The sequence below is a fragment of the Heteronotia binoei genome, chromosome 1 (assembly GCF_032191835.1).
Source record: "Heteronotia binoei isolate CCM8104 ecotype False Entrance Well chromosome 1, APGP_CSIRO_Hbin_v1, whole genome shotgun sequence".
NCBI lineage: Eukaryota > Metazoa > Chordata > Lepidosauria > Squamata > Gekkonidae > Heteronotia > Heteronotia binoei.
Window position 1 is genome coordinate 258,230,844 of NC_083223.1, and position 19,988 is coordinate 258,250,831.

At 45.4% G+C, this 19,988-nt stretch overlaps 2 protein-coding genes across 3 annotated transcripts in view; both read right to left on the reverse strand.

Moving 5' to 3' along the window:
- Positions 1-241: 241 nt before the first annotated feature.
- Positions 242-19,988, reverse strand: part of CSKMT (citrate synthase lysine methyltransferase) — a 52,271-nt gene continuing 32,524 nt past the window's right edge. The window contains exons 1-2 of one of the 2 annotated variants that reach the window (XM_060254202.1): positions 2,053-2,181; positions 242-953 (exon numbers count right to left, since the gene is read on the reverse strand). In XM_060254202.1, the coding sequence (XP_060110185.1) occupies positions 316-953; positions 2,053-2,152 (738 nt within the window). In that variant the 5' untranslated portion in view covers positions 2,153-2,181 and the 3' untranslated portion in view covers positions 242-315. Of the gene's footprint in view, positions 954-2,052; positions 2,182-19,988 lie in introns of those variants that run through there. The other variant, XM_060254212.1, reaches the window with a different exon arrangement.
- LOC132585270 (phospholipase A and acyltransferase 3-like) lies at positions 7,973-19,284 on the reverse strand. Its single transcript, XM_060257075.1, has 4 exons — positions 19,172-19,284; positions 15,897-15,999; positions 12,915-13,183; positions 7,973-8,083 (listed from the first exon to the last, which is right to left on the reverse strand). The coding sequence occupies exons 1-4, from the start codon at positions 19,187-19,189 to the stop codon at positions 7,973-7,975; spliced, it is 501 nt and encodes a 166-aa protein (XP_060113058.1). The 5' UTR covers positions 19,190-19,284.

Consider the following 19,988-nt stretch of genomic DNA (forward strand, 5'->3'; position numbering starts at 1 on the left):
CAAGAAGTTGCAAGATATGATCCAACATGGCTTCTCTTATGTTCTTATGTTATCATCTTCACAGCAAGCAGACTGGAGTGTCAATGCCTGATCTAGATCCTTGCCTTTCCTCATAAGGACCACAACCAGAATAGTGCAAAGTCAGCTAAATCATGCCAATCTGGAAAATTTCTACAGGAGTCAAAATCTAGCTTCCCTTTGCACAGATGCTTTATCTGTCGTAGCCCAAAGTGCATGGAGCTTTACCTTTATCCTGTGTTTATTGCATTAATGTGGAATTAATGGGGACTCAGGTCCACTTTTAAGTCCTTTGACTTAAAGCCTTTGAACAAGCGTGTAGACATAATAGCAAACACCATTAATTTGTCCGACTTCTGTTACGGTTACATTCACGCCCCCAGCTTGTTCCAGGAATTGTACTCTGGCATCTGGGTCCTCATCAGAGAACTGAAGCAGCCGGCCCCCAGGCCTCAGGACCCTCAGGCACTCTGCCACTAACTGCTTGGCTCGGCCTGGCCCTTGAGGACACCGGAGGAGCGTATCACAAGTCCCCTTGTCAAGTACAAGGTGAAAAGAGCCTGATTCGAAAGTGTCCCTCAAGTTGGTGGCGTCAGCTAGATGGCAACATAGCTGGGAAAGTGGATGCCGTGGTGGGGGACTGTCCGAGAGCAGCTGGCGCAGGGAGTTGAGGGCCAGAGGGGAAAAATCCACACAGGAAATGTGGAGCTGGCAGGGTGAGTTTTGGTACAGCCCCAGGCCCAAGGCTGAAGTGCCGCAGCCGACATCCAGGATTCGGGCCTCGCCAGAGGACAGACTCTGAAGTGTGGACAGCAGCAATCCTGAGATGTCTCTGTAGCCGAAGAACCAATCAAAATGTTGAGGGCCACTAGCTCCTTTCTCAGAGTAGAAACGGTCCCAGGTGTCACGCTGGTCCATGTGCCGAAGCAGGTCCTCTGTGAGGTGGCCAATGGAAGGAGATATCAAGAAAGTATGACCAATAAGTTTGGGAACCTGACACCACGCTGCCACCTCCTTTCTCTCTAGCCCCCTGAAATGTATCGTCCCAATGACGCATCCTTTGTGAGGAAAAGCTGGTTGTTAAACCTCATTAAGGGTACTTCACACACCTCACTTTCCTCACCTCACCTTCCTCAGCAGGTCCTGGAGCACTCTTTTATGGGGCCCATTTATTTAAAACGAGAACTGGAGCCAGAAATACACAATTCATAATCAGATTTCCTGGCCACTTTCTGCCTCTGAACATGGAGGCTCCCTTTAGTCACCAATCCGGGGTGGGGTGGGGATCTCACTCTTAAATAGAAGCCATTGGATCGCAAATATGCCATCCCTATGTTTTAATCAGAAATGTTCCTCTTCTTGAGGGACAAAAAAGAGTTCACTCTCCACTTCACTTGGAGACAATGGCTGTTTTGGAAGGTAGACTGTATGCATTATACCAGGGGTGGCCAAACTTGCTTAACATAAGAGCCACATAGAATAAACGTCAGATGGGAGGGAGGTAGGGAGGGAAGGAAGGAAGATGGGGTGAGAGAGGTGGAAAGAAAGTAACTTTAAATGCATTCTCCAGCTGCTGCCTGGCTTGAAGAAGTGATTTAAAGACAGAAATGCCTTCTCCGAGCTAGCCAATGGGGGAGTGGGGGCGTCAAGAGCCACACAATATGTTAGTTTGGAAGAGCCACAGTTTGAACACCCCTGCATTATACCCTCCTCCTTAAACCCCACCCTCCCAGGTTCCACTCTCAAATCTCCAAGTATCTCGGGACCCAGAGTTGGCAACCCGAATCGCTGGGTTCATGAAATCCAGCAGAAAATCGCCCGTTCTCCCCTGCCTTGCCCTTCCTACCTGAGATTCCGGACCTTTCCACAAACGCCTTGAGAAGGAAGCTAATGAACCCCTTTAAACTTCTGCTCAGACCTTGAGATCTAGCGGCTTGATGGATGTCTATGTGGTTAAGAAAAAAGAAACGCCCTCCCTTCCGCGCACGCCAGAGGTGCCCGCTCTCCAAGCCCCAAAAGACCATTAGCACTCACCTGCCCACGCCGAAGAGGAGGCAGAACGATGCCAGGAGCGGAGCATCAGCGTCCTCCAAGCACCCCAGCGGGCTGCCAAGGAAGAAGCTACCGCAGCCATCTTCGAAGAGAGCGGGAAGGAGGAGCCAAGAAGGCAAGAATCCTGCTAGAAGGAAGCCGCTGAGCTTCGCCAGGGGACGTCTGCAAAGTGCCAAACGGGGTTGTCGGCCTGCAGGGATTTCCTTAGGGGTTGTGATCGCTTCCCTAGCCCCTTGTGTTGCATGGGTCTCAGGCTCAGCTCTGGCTATTCTCATTGCAAGTGTATAAATCCGCAGGAGCACAAGCGCTCCTGAGCTTTTAATAGTAGCAAAGGGAATTTGAGCCGCTGCATCCAGTCCTTCCTGCGAGAGAACAGCCAACATTCCCTCGTGGGTTGCAAATCCTGGAGATTGGCGGGGGTGGAGCAGAGTTGAACGAGGGAAGAGATTTTAGAAGGAAATAATTTCATAGAATCCACCCTCCAAAGCAGCCATTTTCCACCTAGGGCGCTGATCTCTAGATCAATTGCAATTCTAGGAGATCCCCAGGTCCCACCTGGAGGTTGGCAACCCTAGCTCAGACAAACTCCTTCTGGATATGGATTGCCACCTTTAATTCCTGGCCCTACTCTGGTGCCTGCTTAACAGATGCACTGCTTGTAGAAACGTAGCAGGTAAAATCCCACCCCCCACCCCACATCCCCTCTCTGCAGTTTATTTCTATGTCAGGCAGCAGTTATTACAAAGCAGCACAGGTTTGCCCTGCTGCCTAAGAGGCTGCAGTTTCTGTAGAAGTAATATGTATTAAATCTACAAACAGCTTGGGAATATGGATCAAGAGATTGGTGGGAAGGCGTTAATGTAATTTCAGTGATGCCCTGATCCCTTGCCAGAAATATTGTTCTGATATCACTCTCATGCTAGGCCTCTCTTTTTTGCAGTTTATTGCAAAAGAAAAAGAAAAGAATTGTTCATTTAAAAAAAAGCCCTCTTTGGGTGCATCCAGGGAAGAGGTTAACAACACAATATTGCAGTGTTTTAATTTCTAATGTAGTCTTCCAAACACACTGCTTTTTTTTGCATTACTTTAATTCTATTCTGCCCTGACCTGGATAACTCAGGCTAGCTCAATTTTGTCTCATCTTGAGGATCAGTCCTGACTAATGTTCAAATAGGAGACATCCAAGGAATACCAGGGTTGCTATGCAGAGGTAGACAATGGTAAGCTACTGGACTGGATGGGCCATTGGCCTGATCCAACATGCCTTCTCTTATGTTCTCTAAACATCCCTTGTCTTGAAAACTCTATGGGAGTCACCATAAGTCACTTTCCACCAATTCCTTTGTGGCTTTTCCACTGTCCTTGTTATTTCCGAACACAGAAGGAACAGAGGGAGATTCCTGCTGAGTTGGACCAAAGGCCCCTTTAGTCCAACATACTGTTTCCAGCAGAGCCCAGTTTGCCACTTCCAAGAAACCCACCACAAGGAGGTCAGGAAGATCAGAGCCCTGCTCCAAACAACCTTGATCCAGTTCGAGAGCCAGGGAGGAGCAAATCCTCTCAATCTTAGAGATGCCAGCTCCAAGTGGAACCTGGGGATCCTGTGGGATTACAGCTTATCTCCAGATCACAGAGATCAGTTACCTGGATCTGTGGAGGGTGGACTCGATGTGCTGTGGAGGGTGGACTCGATGGCAGTGTACTCCACTGAGGGCCCTGTCACCCCCAGGCTCCACCCCCAAATTTCCAGGAGTTTCCCATCCTGGAGCTTCAGCTCCTGCTGCTGGCCAGGGAGGACCTGGCAACCTTACACAATCTTTGCAGCCAGTTAAGGGGCTGAAGCCAGTAAGTTCTTTGCAGCCAGCAAGGGGCCCTGACCTGGCTAGCCTGGATGCTAAGCAGGGTCAGCCCTGGCTAGTACTTGGATGGGAGACCACAATGGGATACCAGGGATGTGATGATGTAGAGGCAGGCAATGGCAAACCACCCCTGAACGTCTCTTGCCTTGAAAACCCTATAAGTCAGCCGTGACTTGACAGCAGCAACACCACCATATGGTAGGGAGAAGGGACCTTCAATGTTTCTCATTGTCTTCTTTTGCATAGTGACCCTGAACTTCTTTGATGGTCTCCCATCAGCTGTTTGGGCCATTTAAACCTAAACAGCACAGGTCCACCCACTAGCTATTAGGTTTAAATTGCTGCAGGTCATTTCACTGATCAATTTTACTCCCCCCTTTGAAGCGCAGGGTGGAGGAGCAAAACAGGCCAGTGAAAGGGGTGTGAGCCATTTAAACCTAACAGCGTGGTGGGTCCGCTTGTCAGCTGTTAGTTTTAAATGACTGTGAGCCATTAAACCTGTTAGTTTTGCTCCCCATGCTTAGAAGTAGGGAGGAAGAAGCGAAACCATCTGATGAAACAGCTAGTAGCCATTTCAGCCTAACAGCAGGGAAGGTCTGCCCATCAACTGTTAAGTTTAAATGGCTGCCGGCCATTAAACCAATCATTTTTGTTCTCCAGTTGCCAGCCAGTTAACCCTCCCCAAAAAATTCACATGCCCCCCTTTGACTTTATATGTTTCATATTGTTTTGTTTGAAATTTTAGCCATAAATAAACAAAAATGAATAAACTAAATAAGGCAATGAATAAACGAAATAACTTTCAAATTGGCAGAGGGTTTTTACTGAACAATTAATAACTTAATCATAATTGACAAGCTGGAAAGAAGGAGGAGGAGACTGGATTTATACCCCACCCTTCACTGGAGCGGTTTATACCCTCCTTTCCCTTCCCACAACACACATCCCATGAGGTAGGTGGAGCTGAGAGAACTCTGAGAGAACAGCTCTGAAAGAACTTGTGATCGACTCAAGATCACATCAGGAGGTGCATGTGAAGAAGTAGGGAATCAAACCTGGTTCTCCCAGTTTAGAGTCCAGGCTCCTAGCCGCTGCACCAAACTGGCTCTCAAGTAGGGTTGCCAAGTCCAATTCAAGAAATATCTGGGGACTTTGGGGGTGGAGCCAGGAGACATTAGGGGTGGAGCCAAGATCAAGGTTGCAACAAGCATAATTGAACTCCAAAGGGAGTTCTGGCCATCATATTTAAAGGGATGGCACATCTTTTCAATTCCTTCCTTCCATAGGAAATCATGAAGGATAGGGGCACCTTCTTTTGGGGCTCATAGAATTCGACCCCCTGGTCCAATCTTTTTGAAACTTGGAAGGTATTTTGGGGAGAGGCACTAGATGCTATACTGAAAATTTGGTGCCTCTACCCCAAAAAACAGCTCCCCCAGAGCCCCAGATACCCACGGATCAATTCTCCATTATTTTCTATGGGAATAAATCTCCATAGGGAATAACAGAGTTCCCAGCAGACATTTCCCACCCCTCCCCCCACTTTCTGATGACCCTGAAGCAGGGGGAGGGCCTCCAAACCGGGGGATCCCCTGCCCCCACCTGGGGATTGGCAACCCTATTTGCTGGCAAAGTACAATCTTTTTTAGTATTTATTTCTAACCGTGGCAATGTGGAAGTTCAGTCAGTAATGTGGATGGTGGACTTTGTGCAGTAATAAAACTGAATTCATATTTGGTTTTTTAAAATAATCTTTATTTAAACTTGTACTTCACATAAACTACCCAGCCAATATATGTCAATGCGCTGAAACAAGATACAAAATGACAAGTGAAGTACAAAAATTAATAACAGAATGCAGAAAATCATATCTGATACAAATTAGGAGTGACATGTATTAGAAAAATAGCGAGTCATGATAGACTACCTTGTTAGGAATCACATTATGCTGAGTTAAATAAGATACTACTGGAAACCATACTGCTGTAAATTTTTCTTGATAATTTTGCAAGTTTGGCATGTAAAATAGTTTGTAATTTTGCAATGGAGAAAACATTCCCACACCTTATTTTGCCAGGATAATAAAGGTGGTGAGCTTTTATCCCCCCCCCCATTTTGTAACAATAACAAACCTAGCAACAGCTAACAGTTGTAATCAAAATTAGTTTCTAAAATTGTGTTTAGAACATAATAGAGATCTCCGACAAAACTGACAGCTTTGTGGCTACATGTCACATGAACACAGGAAGCTGCCTTATGCTGAGTCAGACCCTCAGTCCATCAAGGACAGTATTGAGAGTCTCAAGAGAAACTATGGATCTCAGTGGTTATTGTTAGGGAATTTTAGGAGTGCAGGACTCTTTACCTATGACTCTCATTCCCACCAGGTTCTGAAAAGAGAGGCGGATGACTGCCAATGACCCAGTAGTTTCAGGAAGAGAGAGAAACCATTTAAAACCATTTATTAAAATTGAATCCATAATGCAAAACCTTCCAAACATATAAGAATCTAGTATGCAGCATACAACGTTAATTCAATTAATCAACTATCCAATTAGAGTGCATTATAATTCTATAGATGGTATATATTCTGGGTGTTCTGTCAACACCCAAAAGGAGGGCACTCGCCCAGAACAGCAAGGAACAAGAACAAAATCACACATTAAGTACCTTTTCCCATCATAGGAGCTAATGTAATCAGGTGCTTGCAGCCCTCAGTGCAGCAGCTGGGCTGCAGAGGCATGCGTTTGCCTCCCTGGATGGGGAGAGACAGAGGGCGCCCATTTAGGCGCGCAGGCTGGAGGGCGAGGTCTGGCTGATTGACAGCCAGACCTGCGCTCCTCTCAGTCTGTGTCGGGCGCTGCTTCGGCCCCTCCCACCCGCCCTGTATGTTATGTAGGCATTTGCTGGTTGCTTCTTTGAGGAGCCGGGTAGGAATTTTTTCTCACCCTGGCTGATTGGCGTTGCCCAGGTTGTGTTTTTCGCCTACCCTACATAGCATTGCAGTGGATTGTGGATTTGGCTATTGGGAGGTGCTGTTAAATAGGCAGTCACTTTAGTGGCAGGTTTTTGGGGTTGAGGGCACTATGCGGCCAGGGGAGGACTGTGAAGCATCCCCCTTTTGGGGAATTTGGGGTCTGGCATGATCAACCCTGGGGTTTGAAGACCCGGGTGGAGATTGCAGACATTTTTGCACCACAAGCTGTATTGGGACCACACCATCATTTCATACACATTGGTGCTCAGGACACCCCACTTTGGAAAAATTAGAACAAAAACAAGGCTGTGGACCAGGAAACAGCATATGTCCTTTCAATAAAGACACAATTAATCAAAACGGACTACTAGGATTGGCATTTGTTCAGATTAAGAATTCTTATGAATTGTTTATATTCTGGAAACTTTCTCAAAGGAAGGCAGAAAGTTGTATTTTCCGCTTTTATAGACTGAAGTGAGTCACTGAAGTGAGTGACATGTCTCCAGCTGATATAGTACAGGCACATCTGAGCACCAATTTATAATAAAGCAGGAAAAAGTAAATTATGCAGAGAAATTTCCCAGCAGCCCTTGAAAATTACAGTGGTTTAGACTCATGATGAGCTGCACAAGAATCAAAGAAGGGCTTAGAAATTAAGATCTGAAAGAGAGAAGAGACCATGGCTGACAAAAGAAGAGGGAATAGAGCAATATAATCTACAGGGGAAGAAAGATAGCAAATATCTCTAAACAAAGCAATCCCCTAGAAATTGCTATATGTGGGGCTCTAACCACAAAGATGAATGTGTGAAGTGATTTTTGCAGAAAAAAAGCCTGGGATAAGAAGCTTGTAGATGTTTAGACCCACCCACTGACGTAAGGAGTTACAACCTAAAAGGGTAGTGGAACAAAGTAGTGCTTCAGACCAACACAGCTGCTCACCTGAAGCTAAAAGGTGTAATCATTAAGACCAAGATTATGGTATATCAAAGAAGGGGGGGGGTAGCAATTATTCTGCCTTTGGTTCAGTTTCCAGCAAAAGCTCTCTTCATCTCTTGTTTCAGCGGTCACTCATTTTGATGTTTTCGAACAAATGATTTGTTTATCATACTTGCCACGGCGACAATGCCGATAACGGCTAGGGAAGCACCTATGGTCTTCATTACACCATCCCTGACCTGCAGGAAAAAAACAGAAGATTGGGTTTTCGTGGTAGGTGCTTATTCATTCCCACACTGATAAAAAAAATGAACACCAAAAAACCCCAATGTTTGTTAATAAAAAGGATGGGAATAAACAGGAAACAAATATACTCTTTCTCTACACTTTCCTTTGAATGGCCATGTGGTCTGCGTATAAAACTTGGACTTTTCAGAGTTTTGTCTGTCTGAAATAAGGCAGAGGATCTGTCGAATGAGGGGCATAGCCCCTGATAAAGTGACCTACCCTGGATGGAAAACAAAGACTACTACAGGATTCAATGTTTCTCACTGAATCCCTTAGAACCAATAGTAATGAATACATAACAACAAATATGATAAACAAAATAAGAATCTAAAACTGTTGTGTATGAAGACTCGAGTGATGACTTATATGGGTGTTCCTGCCTGACTCATTGGAGCCATTAGAACAGAGCTTGGGGATTTGGGAATAATTGGCAGCAGGATCCAAATCCCTGCTGCCCTGCTCCAATCACGGGTTCCCTGCTGGTTTGAATGACCCAGTAACGTGCTTGCATGGGAATCCAGAGTTGTATATAGTTGGCCTCTTTGGCCCAGTTCTTCAGTCTTTTAGTGCAGCCCTATACTACGCTGTACCTAATAATGAGCTGATGATCACTACCACCTTGCCTCTTCATTGTGTTGAACCCACTATATTATAAAAACAAAAATAACAACATTAAATAATGCACATGCAGAATGGAGGAGATTGGATTTGTACCCTGCTTTTCACTCCAAGTGGCTTACAATCTCTTTCCCTTCCCACAACAGATATCCTGTGAGATAGGTGGGGCTGGCAGAGCTCTGAGAGAACGGTGACTGACCCAAGGTCACATCAGCAGGTGCATGTGAAGGAGTGGGGAATCAAACCTGGGTCTCCCAGATTAGAGTCTGCGCTCATAACCACTACACCACACTGGCTATGCATATTATGCATAGAGTCTCCAGAGCACAGGGCAATGAACACAAAGGGAGGTCCCTGCTTTTCAGAGTTTACAATCTAAAATGTGAGACAGGGAAGCCACAGAAAATGAGTAATTTTGGATGGGGAGTCATGATAATCTGTGTTGCCAACTGGAGACTGGGAAATTCCTGGATATTTGGAGGTAAAGCCTAGGGAGGGACTTCAGCTGGGCATCATTCCATACAGTCCACTCTTCAAAGCAATCATTTTCTCCAGGGGAACTGATCTCCGTCAGTCTGTTAATCACATGTTCAGGAACACATGGGAGAAATCCCAGACTCTGAAAACTAAGCAATTTTATTATGATTCAACTTGAAGAATTACTGTGTGTGTTAAGTGTCATCAAGCTGCTTCTGACTTATGGTGACCCTACAAATTAATGTTCTCCAAAATGTCTTATCATTAGCACCAGTCCTCAGGTCTCGCAAACTGAGGGACAGGACTTCTGAGTACATCCTTCTCATGTTGAGTCTTCCTCTTTTCCTGGTTCCCTCAACTTTTCATAACATTACTGTCTTTTCCTGAAGAACTACTAGCATATCCTAATTTAACATTGTTCAGGATAGAGATACAGTTCAGAGGACTGCATTTTTACACCATTTCTTTTTATCCTTGCTTAGCCTGACATTTGTACTAATTATGTATGTGGTTTTTATTTATTAAACCTGCTTATATTCTAGCTGTCCAAAGCCTGGTCTGTGTATCCACACTTCCCTATTTCAGTCCTGCATTTAAAGAGAGGTAAGGGGAGGAGCAGCAGTTGAGCTCACCTTCTCTAAAGTGCAAAAACATGAGGGCACCAAAGATGGTTGCCACGCTCGTGAGTATGAGTGAAGCGGGAGATGTAGCAACCAGGCCAGAGGTGGCCAAAGTGTGGCTCAGGAGCCACATGAGGCTCTTTTCACATGTATTATGCAGATCTTGAAGCCCCAGCCACCATGTTGGCTGGCTTGGGGGATCATTTGTCTATTTAAATCCTTTAACTTGCAGCTGCTGGAATGGCCTTAGGTTAGCCATAGCTCTCATAGGAGTTGTCCTTGAAAGGGCAGCTGCTGTAAGAGCTCTCTCAGTCCCACCCACCTCACAGGGTGTCTGTTGTGTGGGGGGGGCATAAAGGAGATTGTGACTGCTCTGAGACTCTGATTCAGAGAGAAAGGCGGGGTATAAATCTTCCTCCTCCTCCTCCTCCGCCAAGCCTGCCAATGTAGGGGGCTTGGAGAATGCATTTAAAGTTGCTTTATTCCCACCTCTCTTCATCTCTTCCTCCCTCCCTTTCTCTCTCCCCCCTACCCCTCTAAAGTTAAATGTGTTTTTCAAGCCCAATCTCACTGCTACACCAGCTAGCTGGCTTGGCTCAGAGGATGCATTTCTCTCTTTAAATCCCTTCTCCAAGCCAAGACTGCTGGCATGGGTGCAGGGGAGGGGGTTTGGAGAACACACTGAAACCACACATACTTTCCACCTTTCTTTCTCTTTCATTCCCCTTTCTTCCCTCCTATTTGCTTTCTTTCTACTTTTCTTTCCCTTCCTTCCTTCCTTCCTTCCTTCCTTCCTTCCTTCCTTCCTTCCTTCCTTCCTTCCTTCCTTCCTTCCTTCCTCCCCCTCCCGCCATTTGCTTTGTTTCTCTTTCTCTCTCTCTTCCCCCATTCTTCCTCCACCCACCCATCTATTTGCTTTCTTTCCAGCTCTTTCTTTTTTTCACCTTTCTTTCTCTCTCCACCTTTCTTCCTCCCCTTCTTTCACCCATCTATTTGCTTTCTCTCTCCTTCTCTCCACCTCTTTCATTCTTTCCTTACATGTCTCTCTCTCTCATTTGTTTCCAATTGAGGGAGCTAGAGAATGTTTGCCAAAATATATCACTTAAAAAAAAAAGTCAGGAAACAAATAGTTCTCGTTACCTAGCAGTTCAGTTGATTACCATCAAAGATCACTTGAAGATTAAAATAAATAAGATATTATGCCAGCAGCTCAAGGCTGCTTTTATTCTTGCCTAATGCCCTCTCTCTCTCTCTCTCTCTCTGTATGTTTAATAATATATAATTGGACACTGAATTGGACAGGGGAGTGGTCAGCATTTTGGAAGCTGGTGGGCCAGAGTGAGTCCGCTGTGTTCATGACTTTCAGCTCTCAAACATCTCACATTTATTCTGTGTGGCTCTTACATTAAGCAAGTTTGGCCACCCCTGAACTAGGAAGAGTATTTTGATAGAAAGACAGTCAAGAGTGCTGTAAGTACAAATACTTTTAGCAGGAGACATTCTTCCAGATTTGTTGGTGTCATCAGTCACAACTCAGAGGAAAAACTGAGAAGCCCAGGAAAGAGTTTCTGGTGGGCAAATACTTGAGACAGAAGTAGGACTTTTCTGAGCTTCTGGACACACAGGAGACCATTTTCTTAGTAATAGTGTCCCCCACAATTAACATTAACATAGAGGACTGAAATTTCCCACCATGTGTGTGGCACTTGTATACCTCCAATTCTTTAAATCATGCAAGGAGGCTGACAGCTGCCCCTGTCACCTCTCCCACACAATTTGGATCATGGGGTGGTGGAAGAGAGTGAATGCCACTAGTTGGGGGCCACAAGTCAGGGGGCCCGGCCCAGAAGTTGGGGGACAGGGCCCCCACAGGCCCCCAACGGCTATGGCCTGCTCCAGGTGTTTATCTGTTTGTCACTAGAAGTTCCAAAGAATCTTTGTTTCATCATTCTCCATGAATTTGTCTGGTTTGTGCTCCCATGAGTTTCTGGCTGATGGTAAGCCATACTTCTTGCAAAAATTCCAATGCAACATAGCTGCAACTATTACACTACTACTACTACTTTAAAATTATGCCACCTTTTCGCCCAATCGTGATCCCCAAGGTTACAAACATTAAAAACACATTAAAATGATAAAATAATTAAGTAAAACATACAAACACCACCAGAACCAGATAAAACAAAGTATCTTCTGCTGGCAGAAGACACCAATGGAGGGAGATGGAAAAATCTCCCTAAAGACAGAGTTCCAGAATCTTGGTACCATGACAGAGAAGGCCCTTTCTTTAGTTGCCACCTGTATAGCTTCAAATGGCAGGGACAACCGAAGCAGGGCCTCCGAATATGGTTCTAACCATACAGGGCTTTAAAAGTCAATGCCAGCACCCAGGGGTCATTTAGTAGAAAAAGAGGTGCCAGAGCTCATTAGCACAACTCCTTTGCATATGCCACACAACCCTGACATCATCGGAAGGTGTACTAAATTATATCCGCTCAGCAGTTACCTTAAAATGCTTCTTGAGTTATAATTGTCATAATAAAACCTTACTGCATTCATACTTCTTAAATTACTTTCTCCTATGTGGCTGCAGTGCATGATTATTTCCATCTGTCTGCTTATATGTTTTGGTTACTTTCCCATATTTTTAGTGGGGGAAAATATTAGAAAGTTTTGTCAGATCTCAGACTTCAGCAAAATTCTCACATGGGGTTTGAACAATGAAGTCCACAAGTAAGTTTGGGGGGTGGGGCTTAGAAAGAGCACAATAAAATTTAGAGGTTCTGGAGATCCACTCCTGTGGGCTCCTGCTCAAAATGAGGCCTGCCAGCACCTCAAATTGAGCCCAGAAGCCACCTGGAAGTCAATATGGATGGAACAAGGCTGGAGTTTTATGGTCCCTCCCTACAACCCACTCCAGTCAACACTCCAGCCACAAAAGAGTGGTATGTGCAAGCCGAGAAGAAGATAACATCTTGTCTGGTCAGGCCAGACCAGAAGACTATACCCCAGAGTACAATATCACTGCATAGATTATCAATATTCACAGAAAAAGAGATCTACATACCTGGTCACTGACAGGGTTGCCATAACGCAGATTAGTGACGAAATGCTCGCAGTTCTCACTGAGCACATTGTAAGGCATCACTCTTCCCACCTCTGCCTTTGCCCTGGAGATGATCTCATACACAGGGAGTGGTAGGTATCTGCCATCGTATTTGTTATTGATTTTGTACTTGTCATTCCCCACCACTTTCAAAAGAGGATCCTTCCTCACCACTGCACGGTCAGTTGTAATAGAAAGAAGACTACCAAAGCCAGCTCCTGCGACCTCACCTTGAGAGCAGGGGGGGGGGGGAACACACAAAGCAACTTTCAGTCTAAGTAATCTGCAGTGCATCAATAAATTCCTCTATACATTTTTGTCTTCCGAGTAATTACACAAAAAGGATTTTTCTAGTGGGTAATTTGGAAAGATTACAGCATATATTTGTAAGCATTTTTAGAAACATTTTGATGCAATTAATATTTTTTTGCAATTTGAAGTTACACTGTTTTTTGAGCCAAATTTTCAGTGAAATTATTTGCATTTTAAAAAAACCCTAGCAAGTCAGGAAGAAAAGTTTTAACTAGTTCTCAGCACTGGGAGAGTCCATACAGGCCATCCAGTCCAACCCCCTGCCTAATACAGGATCAGCCTATAGCATCCCTGACAAGTGTTTGTCCAGCTGATGCTTAAAGATGGCCCTGAGGGGAGGTGTTTAGGGGGAGGTGTTTGTGAGTTTCCTGCATTGTGCAGGGGGTTGGACTAGATGACCGTGGAGGTCCCTTCCAACTCTATGATTCTTTGATGGGGAATTTGTCACCTCCCTAGTGTCAAGCAATTGGATCTCAAAGTAATCAGTCTTTGATTTGAAACAAAGTATGATCTATTTGATAGTCCAGGATTGAGCTAAGGATTGGAACTGATACACAGTAACAGTGAAAGGCATACTTAAAGGTGGCACATCAAAGAGTTTCTAAACAAAGCTACATTCTCTAAACAATGCTATATTCACGTGTGAAGATTCACACAGTAATCCCTTATCTCTCTGTGGTTTCCTTCCTTGGGGTCAGGCCTGGGAACCTGTCCCTGGAGGCGCTTTATCTTCAAAGAGGAAATTCCTGCATTTGTTAGTAAAAGCGAGAGGCGCAAACTACCCCCTAAATGTTACCTGCTTTGATGTGCCCAGCTTGGCTCTGGTTAGTAACATTTATGAAGTTTTACAGATAAATTCAATTGCATTATTTCATTAGCATTAGATTATTGAAAGAAAGATTCACATTGCTTGACACCTAGGTAGCTGATTCCACTATTGAACAACTTTCTGTAAAAAGATTTTCCTAAGATCCAGCTGCTATATTTATTTATTTAGGGAATGGGAAAGAATCCTGGCTCCACCCTCAAAGTCTCCAGATATTTCCTGAGTAGGACCTGGCAACCCTACACTAAGATGATCCTATTGGGTTCTTCTCGTGGTCTTTTGTTTTTATGAGGGGGAATCGGGAAAGACCAACTCCACAAAGACCATGGATCACTGGATATACAATATCTCTAATAAACCTTATAATTATAGGAAAATAAATCAAAAGTCATCACTCTGAAAGAGGATATATCAGTCTGCACATCAATATGTAATACTGTGAATTCACATGCAGGTCAAGGTGTGCAGTGTCAAAGTAATTTGATCAGCTGGCCAGTGGAGGGACTTACCAGGAGAAAGAGGAAGGTCCAGTCCATGATGCCGGTGCTGTGCAGGAAGTAACAAAATCACCAGCGGCATCCAGGCAATGCTCTGATATTTGGGAAAAAACTCTACAGTAGAAGTCATTTTTACCACAAAGTTTTTGCCCAAATGCTAGGGTCACAGTAAAGTCACAACATGATGACATCACTTCCTGTGAGATGCCAGCAATGTTGCCTGCTTCTTTCTCCTGGTAAGTTCCCCTCATCTCCCACCAATTGCCAAGAGAGTCTTGGCAACCCTAAGCACGCTCCATGATTATACTGTGTTTCTTAGCTGAGGAAAGTGTATATAATTTGCCTTTTGTAAAGACCTCCTCTGCCCAACCCAGTGACTCAGGAGAAGAGACGGATGACCAGAGGAACCAGGGAGGGTCCAGCTCTGCAGACTAAGCTGCTGCTAACATTCTGGCAGTCACAAGCCCCCTGCTAGAGCCTGCAAAGGAAACCTCACCACTGATCCCTGAAAAAACCACCAGACCTCCACCAGGCAGGATGTAAATATGGACCCAGGAGATGCTATCACTGCAGGAACAGCAGCAGCAAATGATCCAGCCCAAGGTGGCCCAAAGGAGGTGAGTGCTAAGTTGCCACCCCAGGCTTACGCAGTGAGAGCAATAATTCTTTGCAGAATCCCAGACAAAGCTCAGTGCTGCCACAAGAGCTTAACACCTGCTAGCAGGGCAGCTTAGCCTGATTTCTTCCCAGCCTGTTTAGGCAGAGGTTTGGGAAAGCTGACTCTGGATCAACTGGCCCATTAGATACAAGCCTGTGTTCCAGTTGGCACTCTCAAGCCATGCTAGCTGAAGCTGAGGGGACTGGAGTGGATTGTCTTGAAGAGTGAAGGACACTACAAGTGCTACACTGGAATACTAGTGCTAGCATGGAATTCACTGAAGATATTGAAGAAGATATTGGATTTATATCCCGCCCTCCACTCCGAAGAGTCTCAGAGAGGCTCACAATCTCCTTTACCTTCCTCCCCCACAACAAACACCCTGTGAGGTGGGTGGGGCTGGAGAAGACTCTCACAGCAGCTGTCCTTTCAAGGACAACCTCTGCCAGAGCTATGGCTAACCCAAGGCCATTCCAGCAGGTGCAAGTGGAGGAGTGGGGAATCAAACCCAGTTCTCCCAGATAAGAGTCCACACACTTAACCACTACACCAAACTGGCTCTCACTCGGGGAGGGGATGGTATCTGGAAAGGTCCTTAGCCATTTTCTCCATAAATGTTGCTTTCTGCTCTTTAGTAGAGAAGCCCTTACTTTCTGGAGCCAAGTGGACCACATATCCATCGCCTATGTAGATAGCCCAATGTTGATAACAAGACCGTTCAATCTCAATCAGATCTCCAGGTTTTGGCTTCATCTGCAAGAATTAACAGAAGGGTAAGTCTTTTTCAACAGCAGCTATAGAGACTCAACTGGAGGGGCTGCTTGTGAAAGTTCCTACAGGGCCTGTCTTCATTGTGCCTTTGAGTGGGGGTGTCAAACATGCGGCCCCAGGAGCAAAATCAGGCCCCCAGAGAGGTCCTACCAGGCCCGCAAACAGATCAAAAGCAGGTTTGCAACTTACAGATACATCTGAACAACACCTGAACAGCATACACAAGATTTCTACAGAACAGACCTTGTTTCCAGATTTTGATGTAATAATTCAGACCACGAGGTGTCAGTTATCAAAGACTGTTAAATAAACAAAACATTGCAAGAGTGGTAATGCTTTAAGCATGTTTTAAGTCTTTTTTAAAATTAATTGTGTTTATAGATCCAGATAGGCAGCCATGTTGGTCTGAAGCAGTAGAACATGAAAAAGGTGATATTGGATTTATATCCCGCCCTTCACTCCGAATTTCAGAGTCTCAAAGAGGCTCACAATCTCCTTTATCCTCCTCCCCCACAACAGACACCCTATGAGGTGAGTGGGGCTGAGAGGACTCTCACAGCAGCTGCCCTTTCAAGGACAACCTTGTCGGAGCGGGAGTAGCAGAGTGAGGGAGATGACTTGCCCGACACAGGGCTTCAGGAAAGAAAATCAGGCAGACGCGTGCAACTAGTGCCAAAAGGTGTATTAACATATATACACGACAAGTGCTCTCTTGTGCAGTCTATACAATATCACCTCCACGGACAAAGTGCTTCGCCTAACCACCATCTCACAGGGAGAGACCTGTGTGATGCACACACAGATCATATATAGTCCAAGCAGCCAATCCTGGCCATGCTGACTCAGCAGATTGCATCACTTGGCTTCTGCCGGCTCAAGCCGGTCTGCTGATCAGGTCACTGTGACCTAGCCTGGCAGCTAGATCACCAGCTGTCATACTGTAGCTGTCAGACTGGGTTTATGTAGATTCTTGCTCCAACACACCTCCTAATCTATTTAAACCCAGTATACCCAAACACTTTACACAGTTTTCATGTTCACTTGCAGTTAAACATTTCGTGAATATATCAGCGGCATTCTCATCCGATGTACACTTTATTATTTTTATGAGGTTTTTAGCCGCTGCTTCCTTCACATTTTGGTACCTGATAAGTATATGCTTGCTTTTCCCTCGAGCAGCTTGGTTCTCCGTCAGTTCTTTGGCTGCTGAGTTGTCAGTATATACTGAAACTGGCAAATTTACAGGTATGCTAAAGTCCCTCATCAGTTGTACTGCCCACTCTAGGTTAAGTACACATTCGTTTATGGCACCGTACTCTGCCTCACACGTGCTACATGCCACCAGGGTCTGCTTGGTGGCTTTCCATACTACTAGGGCATCTCCCAGAAATATTCCAATTCCTGTGGTTGATTTTGCCTTGGGCCGGTCCCCCCAGCTTGCGTCAGCATAGGCGCGTAGTTCAGGTTTTTCTCCTACTCTGAGGGATAGCTTACGTTCTATTGTGCCGCTGAGGTAACGTAGTACTCTTTTAGCCGCCACCCAATCTTTGTGGTGGGGTTCAGCATTTTTCTGGCACAATATATGTACCGCATAGCTGATATCTGGCCTGGTCCAGCACGCTAGGTGCAATAAGGACCCGATCAGGGACTGGTATAATGGTACATTCTTGAATATCTCACCTTCAGGTTCCTTGCTATAACCTGTGGTCATGGGTGTTTGCACACTGCTAGCTTCGTTCATACCATACTGAGCTAGCAGCGCTCTCACTTTGTTGCTCTGGGACAGTTCAAAACAACCATCGGCCCTCCTCGCTATTTCCACCCCTAGGTAGTAGCTCACTGGCCCCAGGTGCTTGATAGTGAACAGCTTACTGGCTGTTTCTTGAAACCATGCTAATTGTTGGTTGGAGTCCACTAAGACAATCAGATCGTCCACAAAGATGAGGACTATCATTCTGGACTCTCCCACCACCCTGCTAAACATGCAAGGGTCTGCCAGATGCTGGTTGAATCCTACTTTCATTAATGCTGACTTCAAACACTTGTACCATGCGTGTCCGGCTTGTTTCAAACCATACAAGGCTTTGTTCAGTTTTAACACACCACTCCCACCATCAAAACCGGGGATTTGTTCCATAAACAGCTCCTGGTCTAAGGGGGAGTTCAAATAGGCTGTCTCGAAGTCAAAGTGATGGGCTTGTTGCCCCGTACTTCCAGCCTTACACAATGCTGCCCTGAGGGTTTCAGCTTTTAAAGTGGGGGCAAACACTTGCTGATAATCCAATCCCTTCCTTTGGCTGAACCCTCTGGCCACTAACCTGGCCTTTCGTTGCACGGCTCCATTTGCGTCTTTCTTTAACCGGTAGGTCCACCTACAGGAGATAATGTTCCGGTTGCCCGGCCTTAGCACCTCAGTAAACACTCTGTTTTTCAGCAAGGAATCATATTCCTTCTGCATTGCGGCAAACCATGCTAGCCTTTCTTTACTATCTAGCTTCAGCACCTCCTCGTATGTTTCAGGTTCAGGGGTGCTGACTTGGTTTGCACTTGGGAACCCGTATCTAGCAGGAGGGATGCCTTTTGTGGCTCTAGCCGACACCCGTGGCCCTGTGCCAGGATTCGGCTCACCTTCTCCAGCCCCACTGGGTGCCACCTCCTGGGCTGGTCGTGAGCAGAGAGTTCAGATCACAGTACTGCAGTACTGCTGCTTTACCACTCTGCAGTCCCACCTAAACTATAGTTGCACCTAACCTATAGAGCAGAGGTGTCAAACTAATTTGTTACAAGAGCCGGACCTGACATAAATGTCAGTTTGTCACGCTGGGCCATGTTTGCCATAAAATTTAAAGACAGGTGTGGGAGTTATACACTTTATAAAGGACACAGACAAACCCAATTAAACAATCTTATTTTTAAACATGCTTAAAACATTTAACACTCTTATAGTATTTCCTTAAAGTATCTCCCTGATGCCCCTCTCTCATTTGAATTGACTCTATAAAGGAAGCCATGGCTCTCAGTTTGTAAGACTGAGCAAGGCTATTGACAAAAGGATGTTTTGGACGTCAATAATTCACAGGATCACGGTAAATTGAAACCCCTATCCTCTTCAGCCAAAGTCAGGAAAGTTAATTTCTAGATCTTTTATACTTACTTCTGGCCTCCAAGACATGATGACTTGTGTTCAGATTTGTTGTCTTTTGTTGCTTTTATTTTCCTTTCAGTCCTCAGATTTTCAACTTTCACAGTCTTCAGGTTGGTTGAACTTTCCTGTCCTACTGTAATGTAATGGCAGGTGAGAGAAACATCAATTGTACTAACTTCCTTCCCATTGAGCTTCTGCTACTGCTACAGAATGTCATATCAGAAGCGTGTGACTCAAGCAATATACTCATTGCAAATCTAGGAACTGCTCAAAATGCTTATTTAAAGAAAAGATTCTAGCTCTATGTGTAACAAAGTATTTTTGTGTGGCTCAAACAATATATTCACTACCAGTGCTTCTTTAAAAAATAGCAGGAACACACAGGAACGCAGTCCTGGCTGACTTGGTGTCAGGGGTGTGGCCTAATATGCAAATGAGTCCCTGCTGGGCTTTTTCTGCACATGTGCCGCCCAGCTGCATTTGTGTTCTCTGGGTGTGTGCTTCCGAAGCACCTGGGGAACGTGAAAGTGGTTGGGTGATGCATGTGCTCCACAGAGCCTGCCTTCCCCAGTGGTGTGTGCACTCCTCAAAGCTTTCTCATGGGGAAAGCAGGCTCTAAGGAGTGCATGTGCCGCTGGGGCTTGGAGGTGCATTGTGGGAGGGGGCCCCTGTAGGCCAGGTGGTGCCCTAGGCAGCCACCTACCTGGCCTACTCCTAAACACCTGCCATGATCACTAGGTCCCATTGGCTCCATATACTGAGGAGGGAATCATAGAATCATTGGAAGGGACCCCCAAGGCCATCTAGTCCAAACCCCCTGCACAAT

Coding starts and splice junctions, on each gene's coding strand:
- LOC132585270 (XM_060257075.1), bottom strand. Junction 13,184..15,896: donor GGTCCACTTGGCTCCAGAAA/GTAAGGGCTTCT, acceptor CCTGCTCTCAAG/GTGAGGTCGCAGGAGCTGGC. Junction 8,084..12,914: donor GCAACCCTGTCAGTGACCAG/GTATGTAGATCT, acceptor TTTTTCCTGCAG/GTCAGGGATGGTGTAATGAA.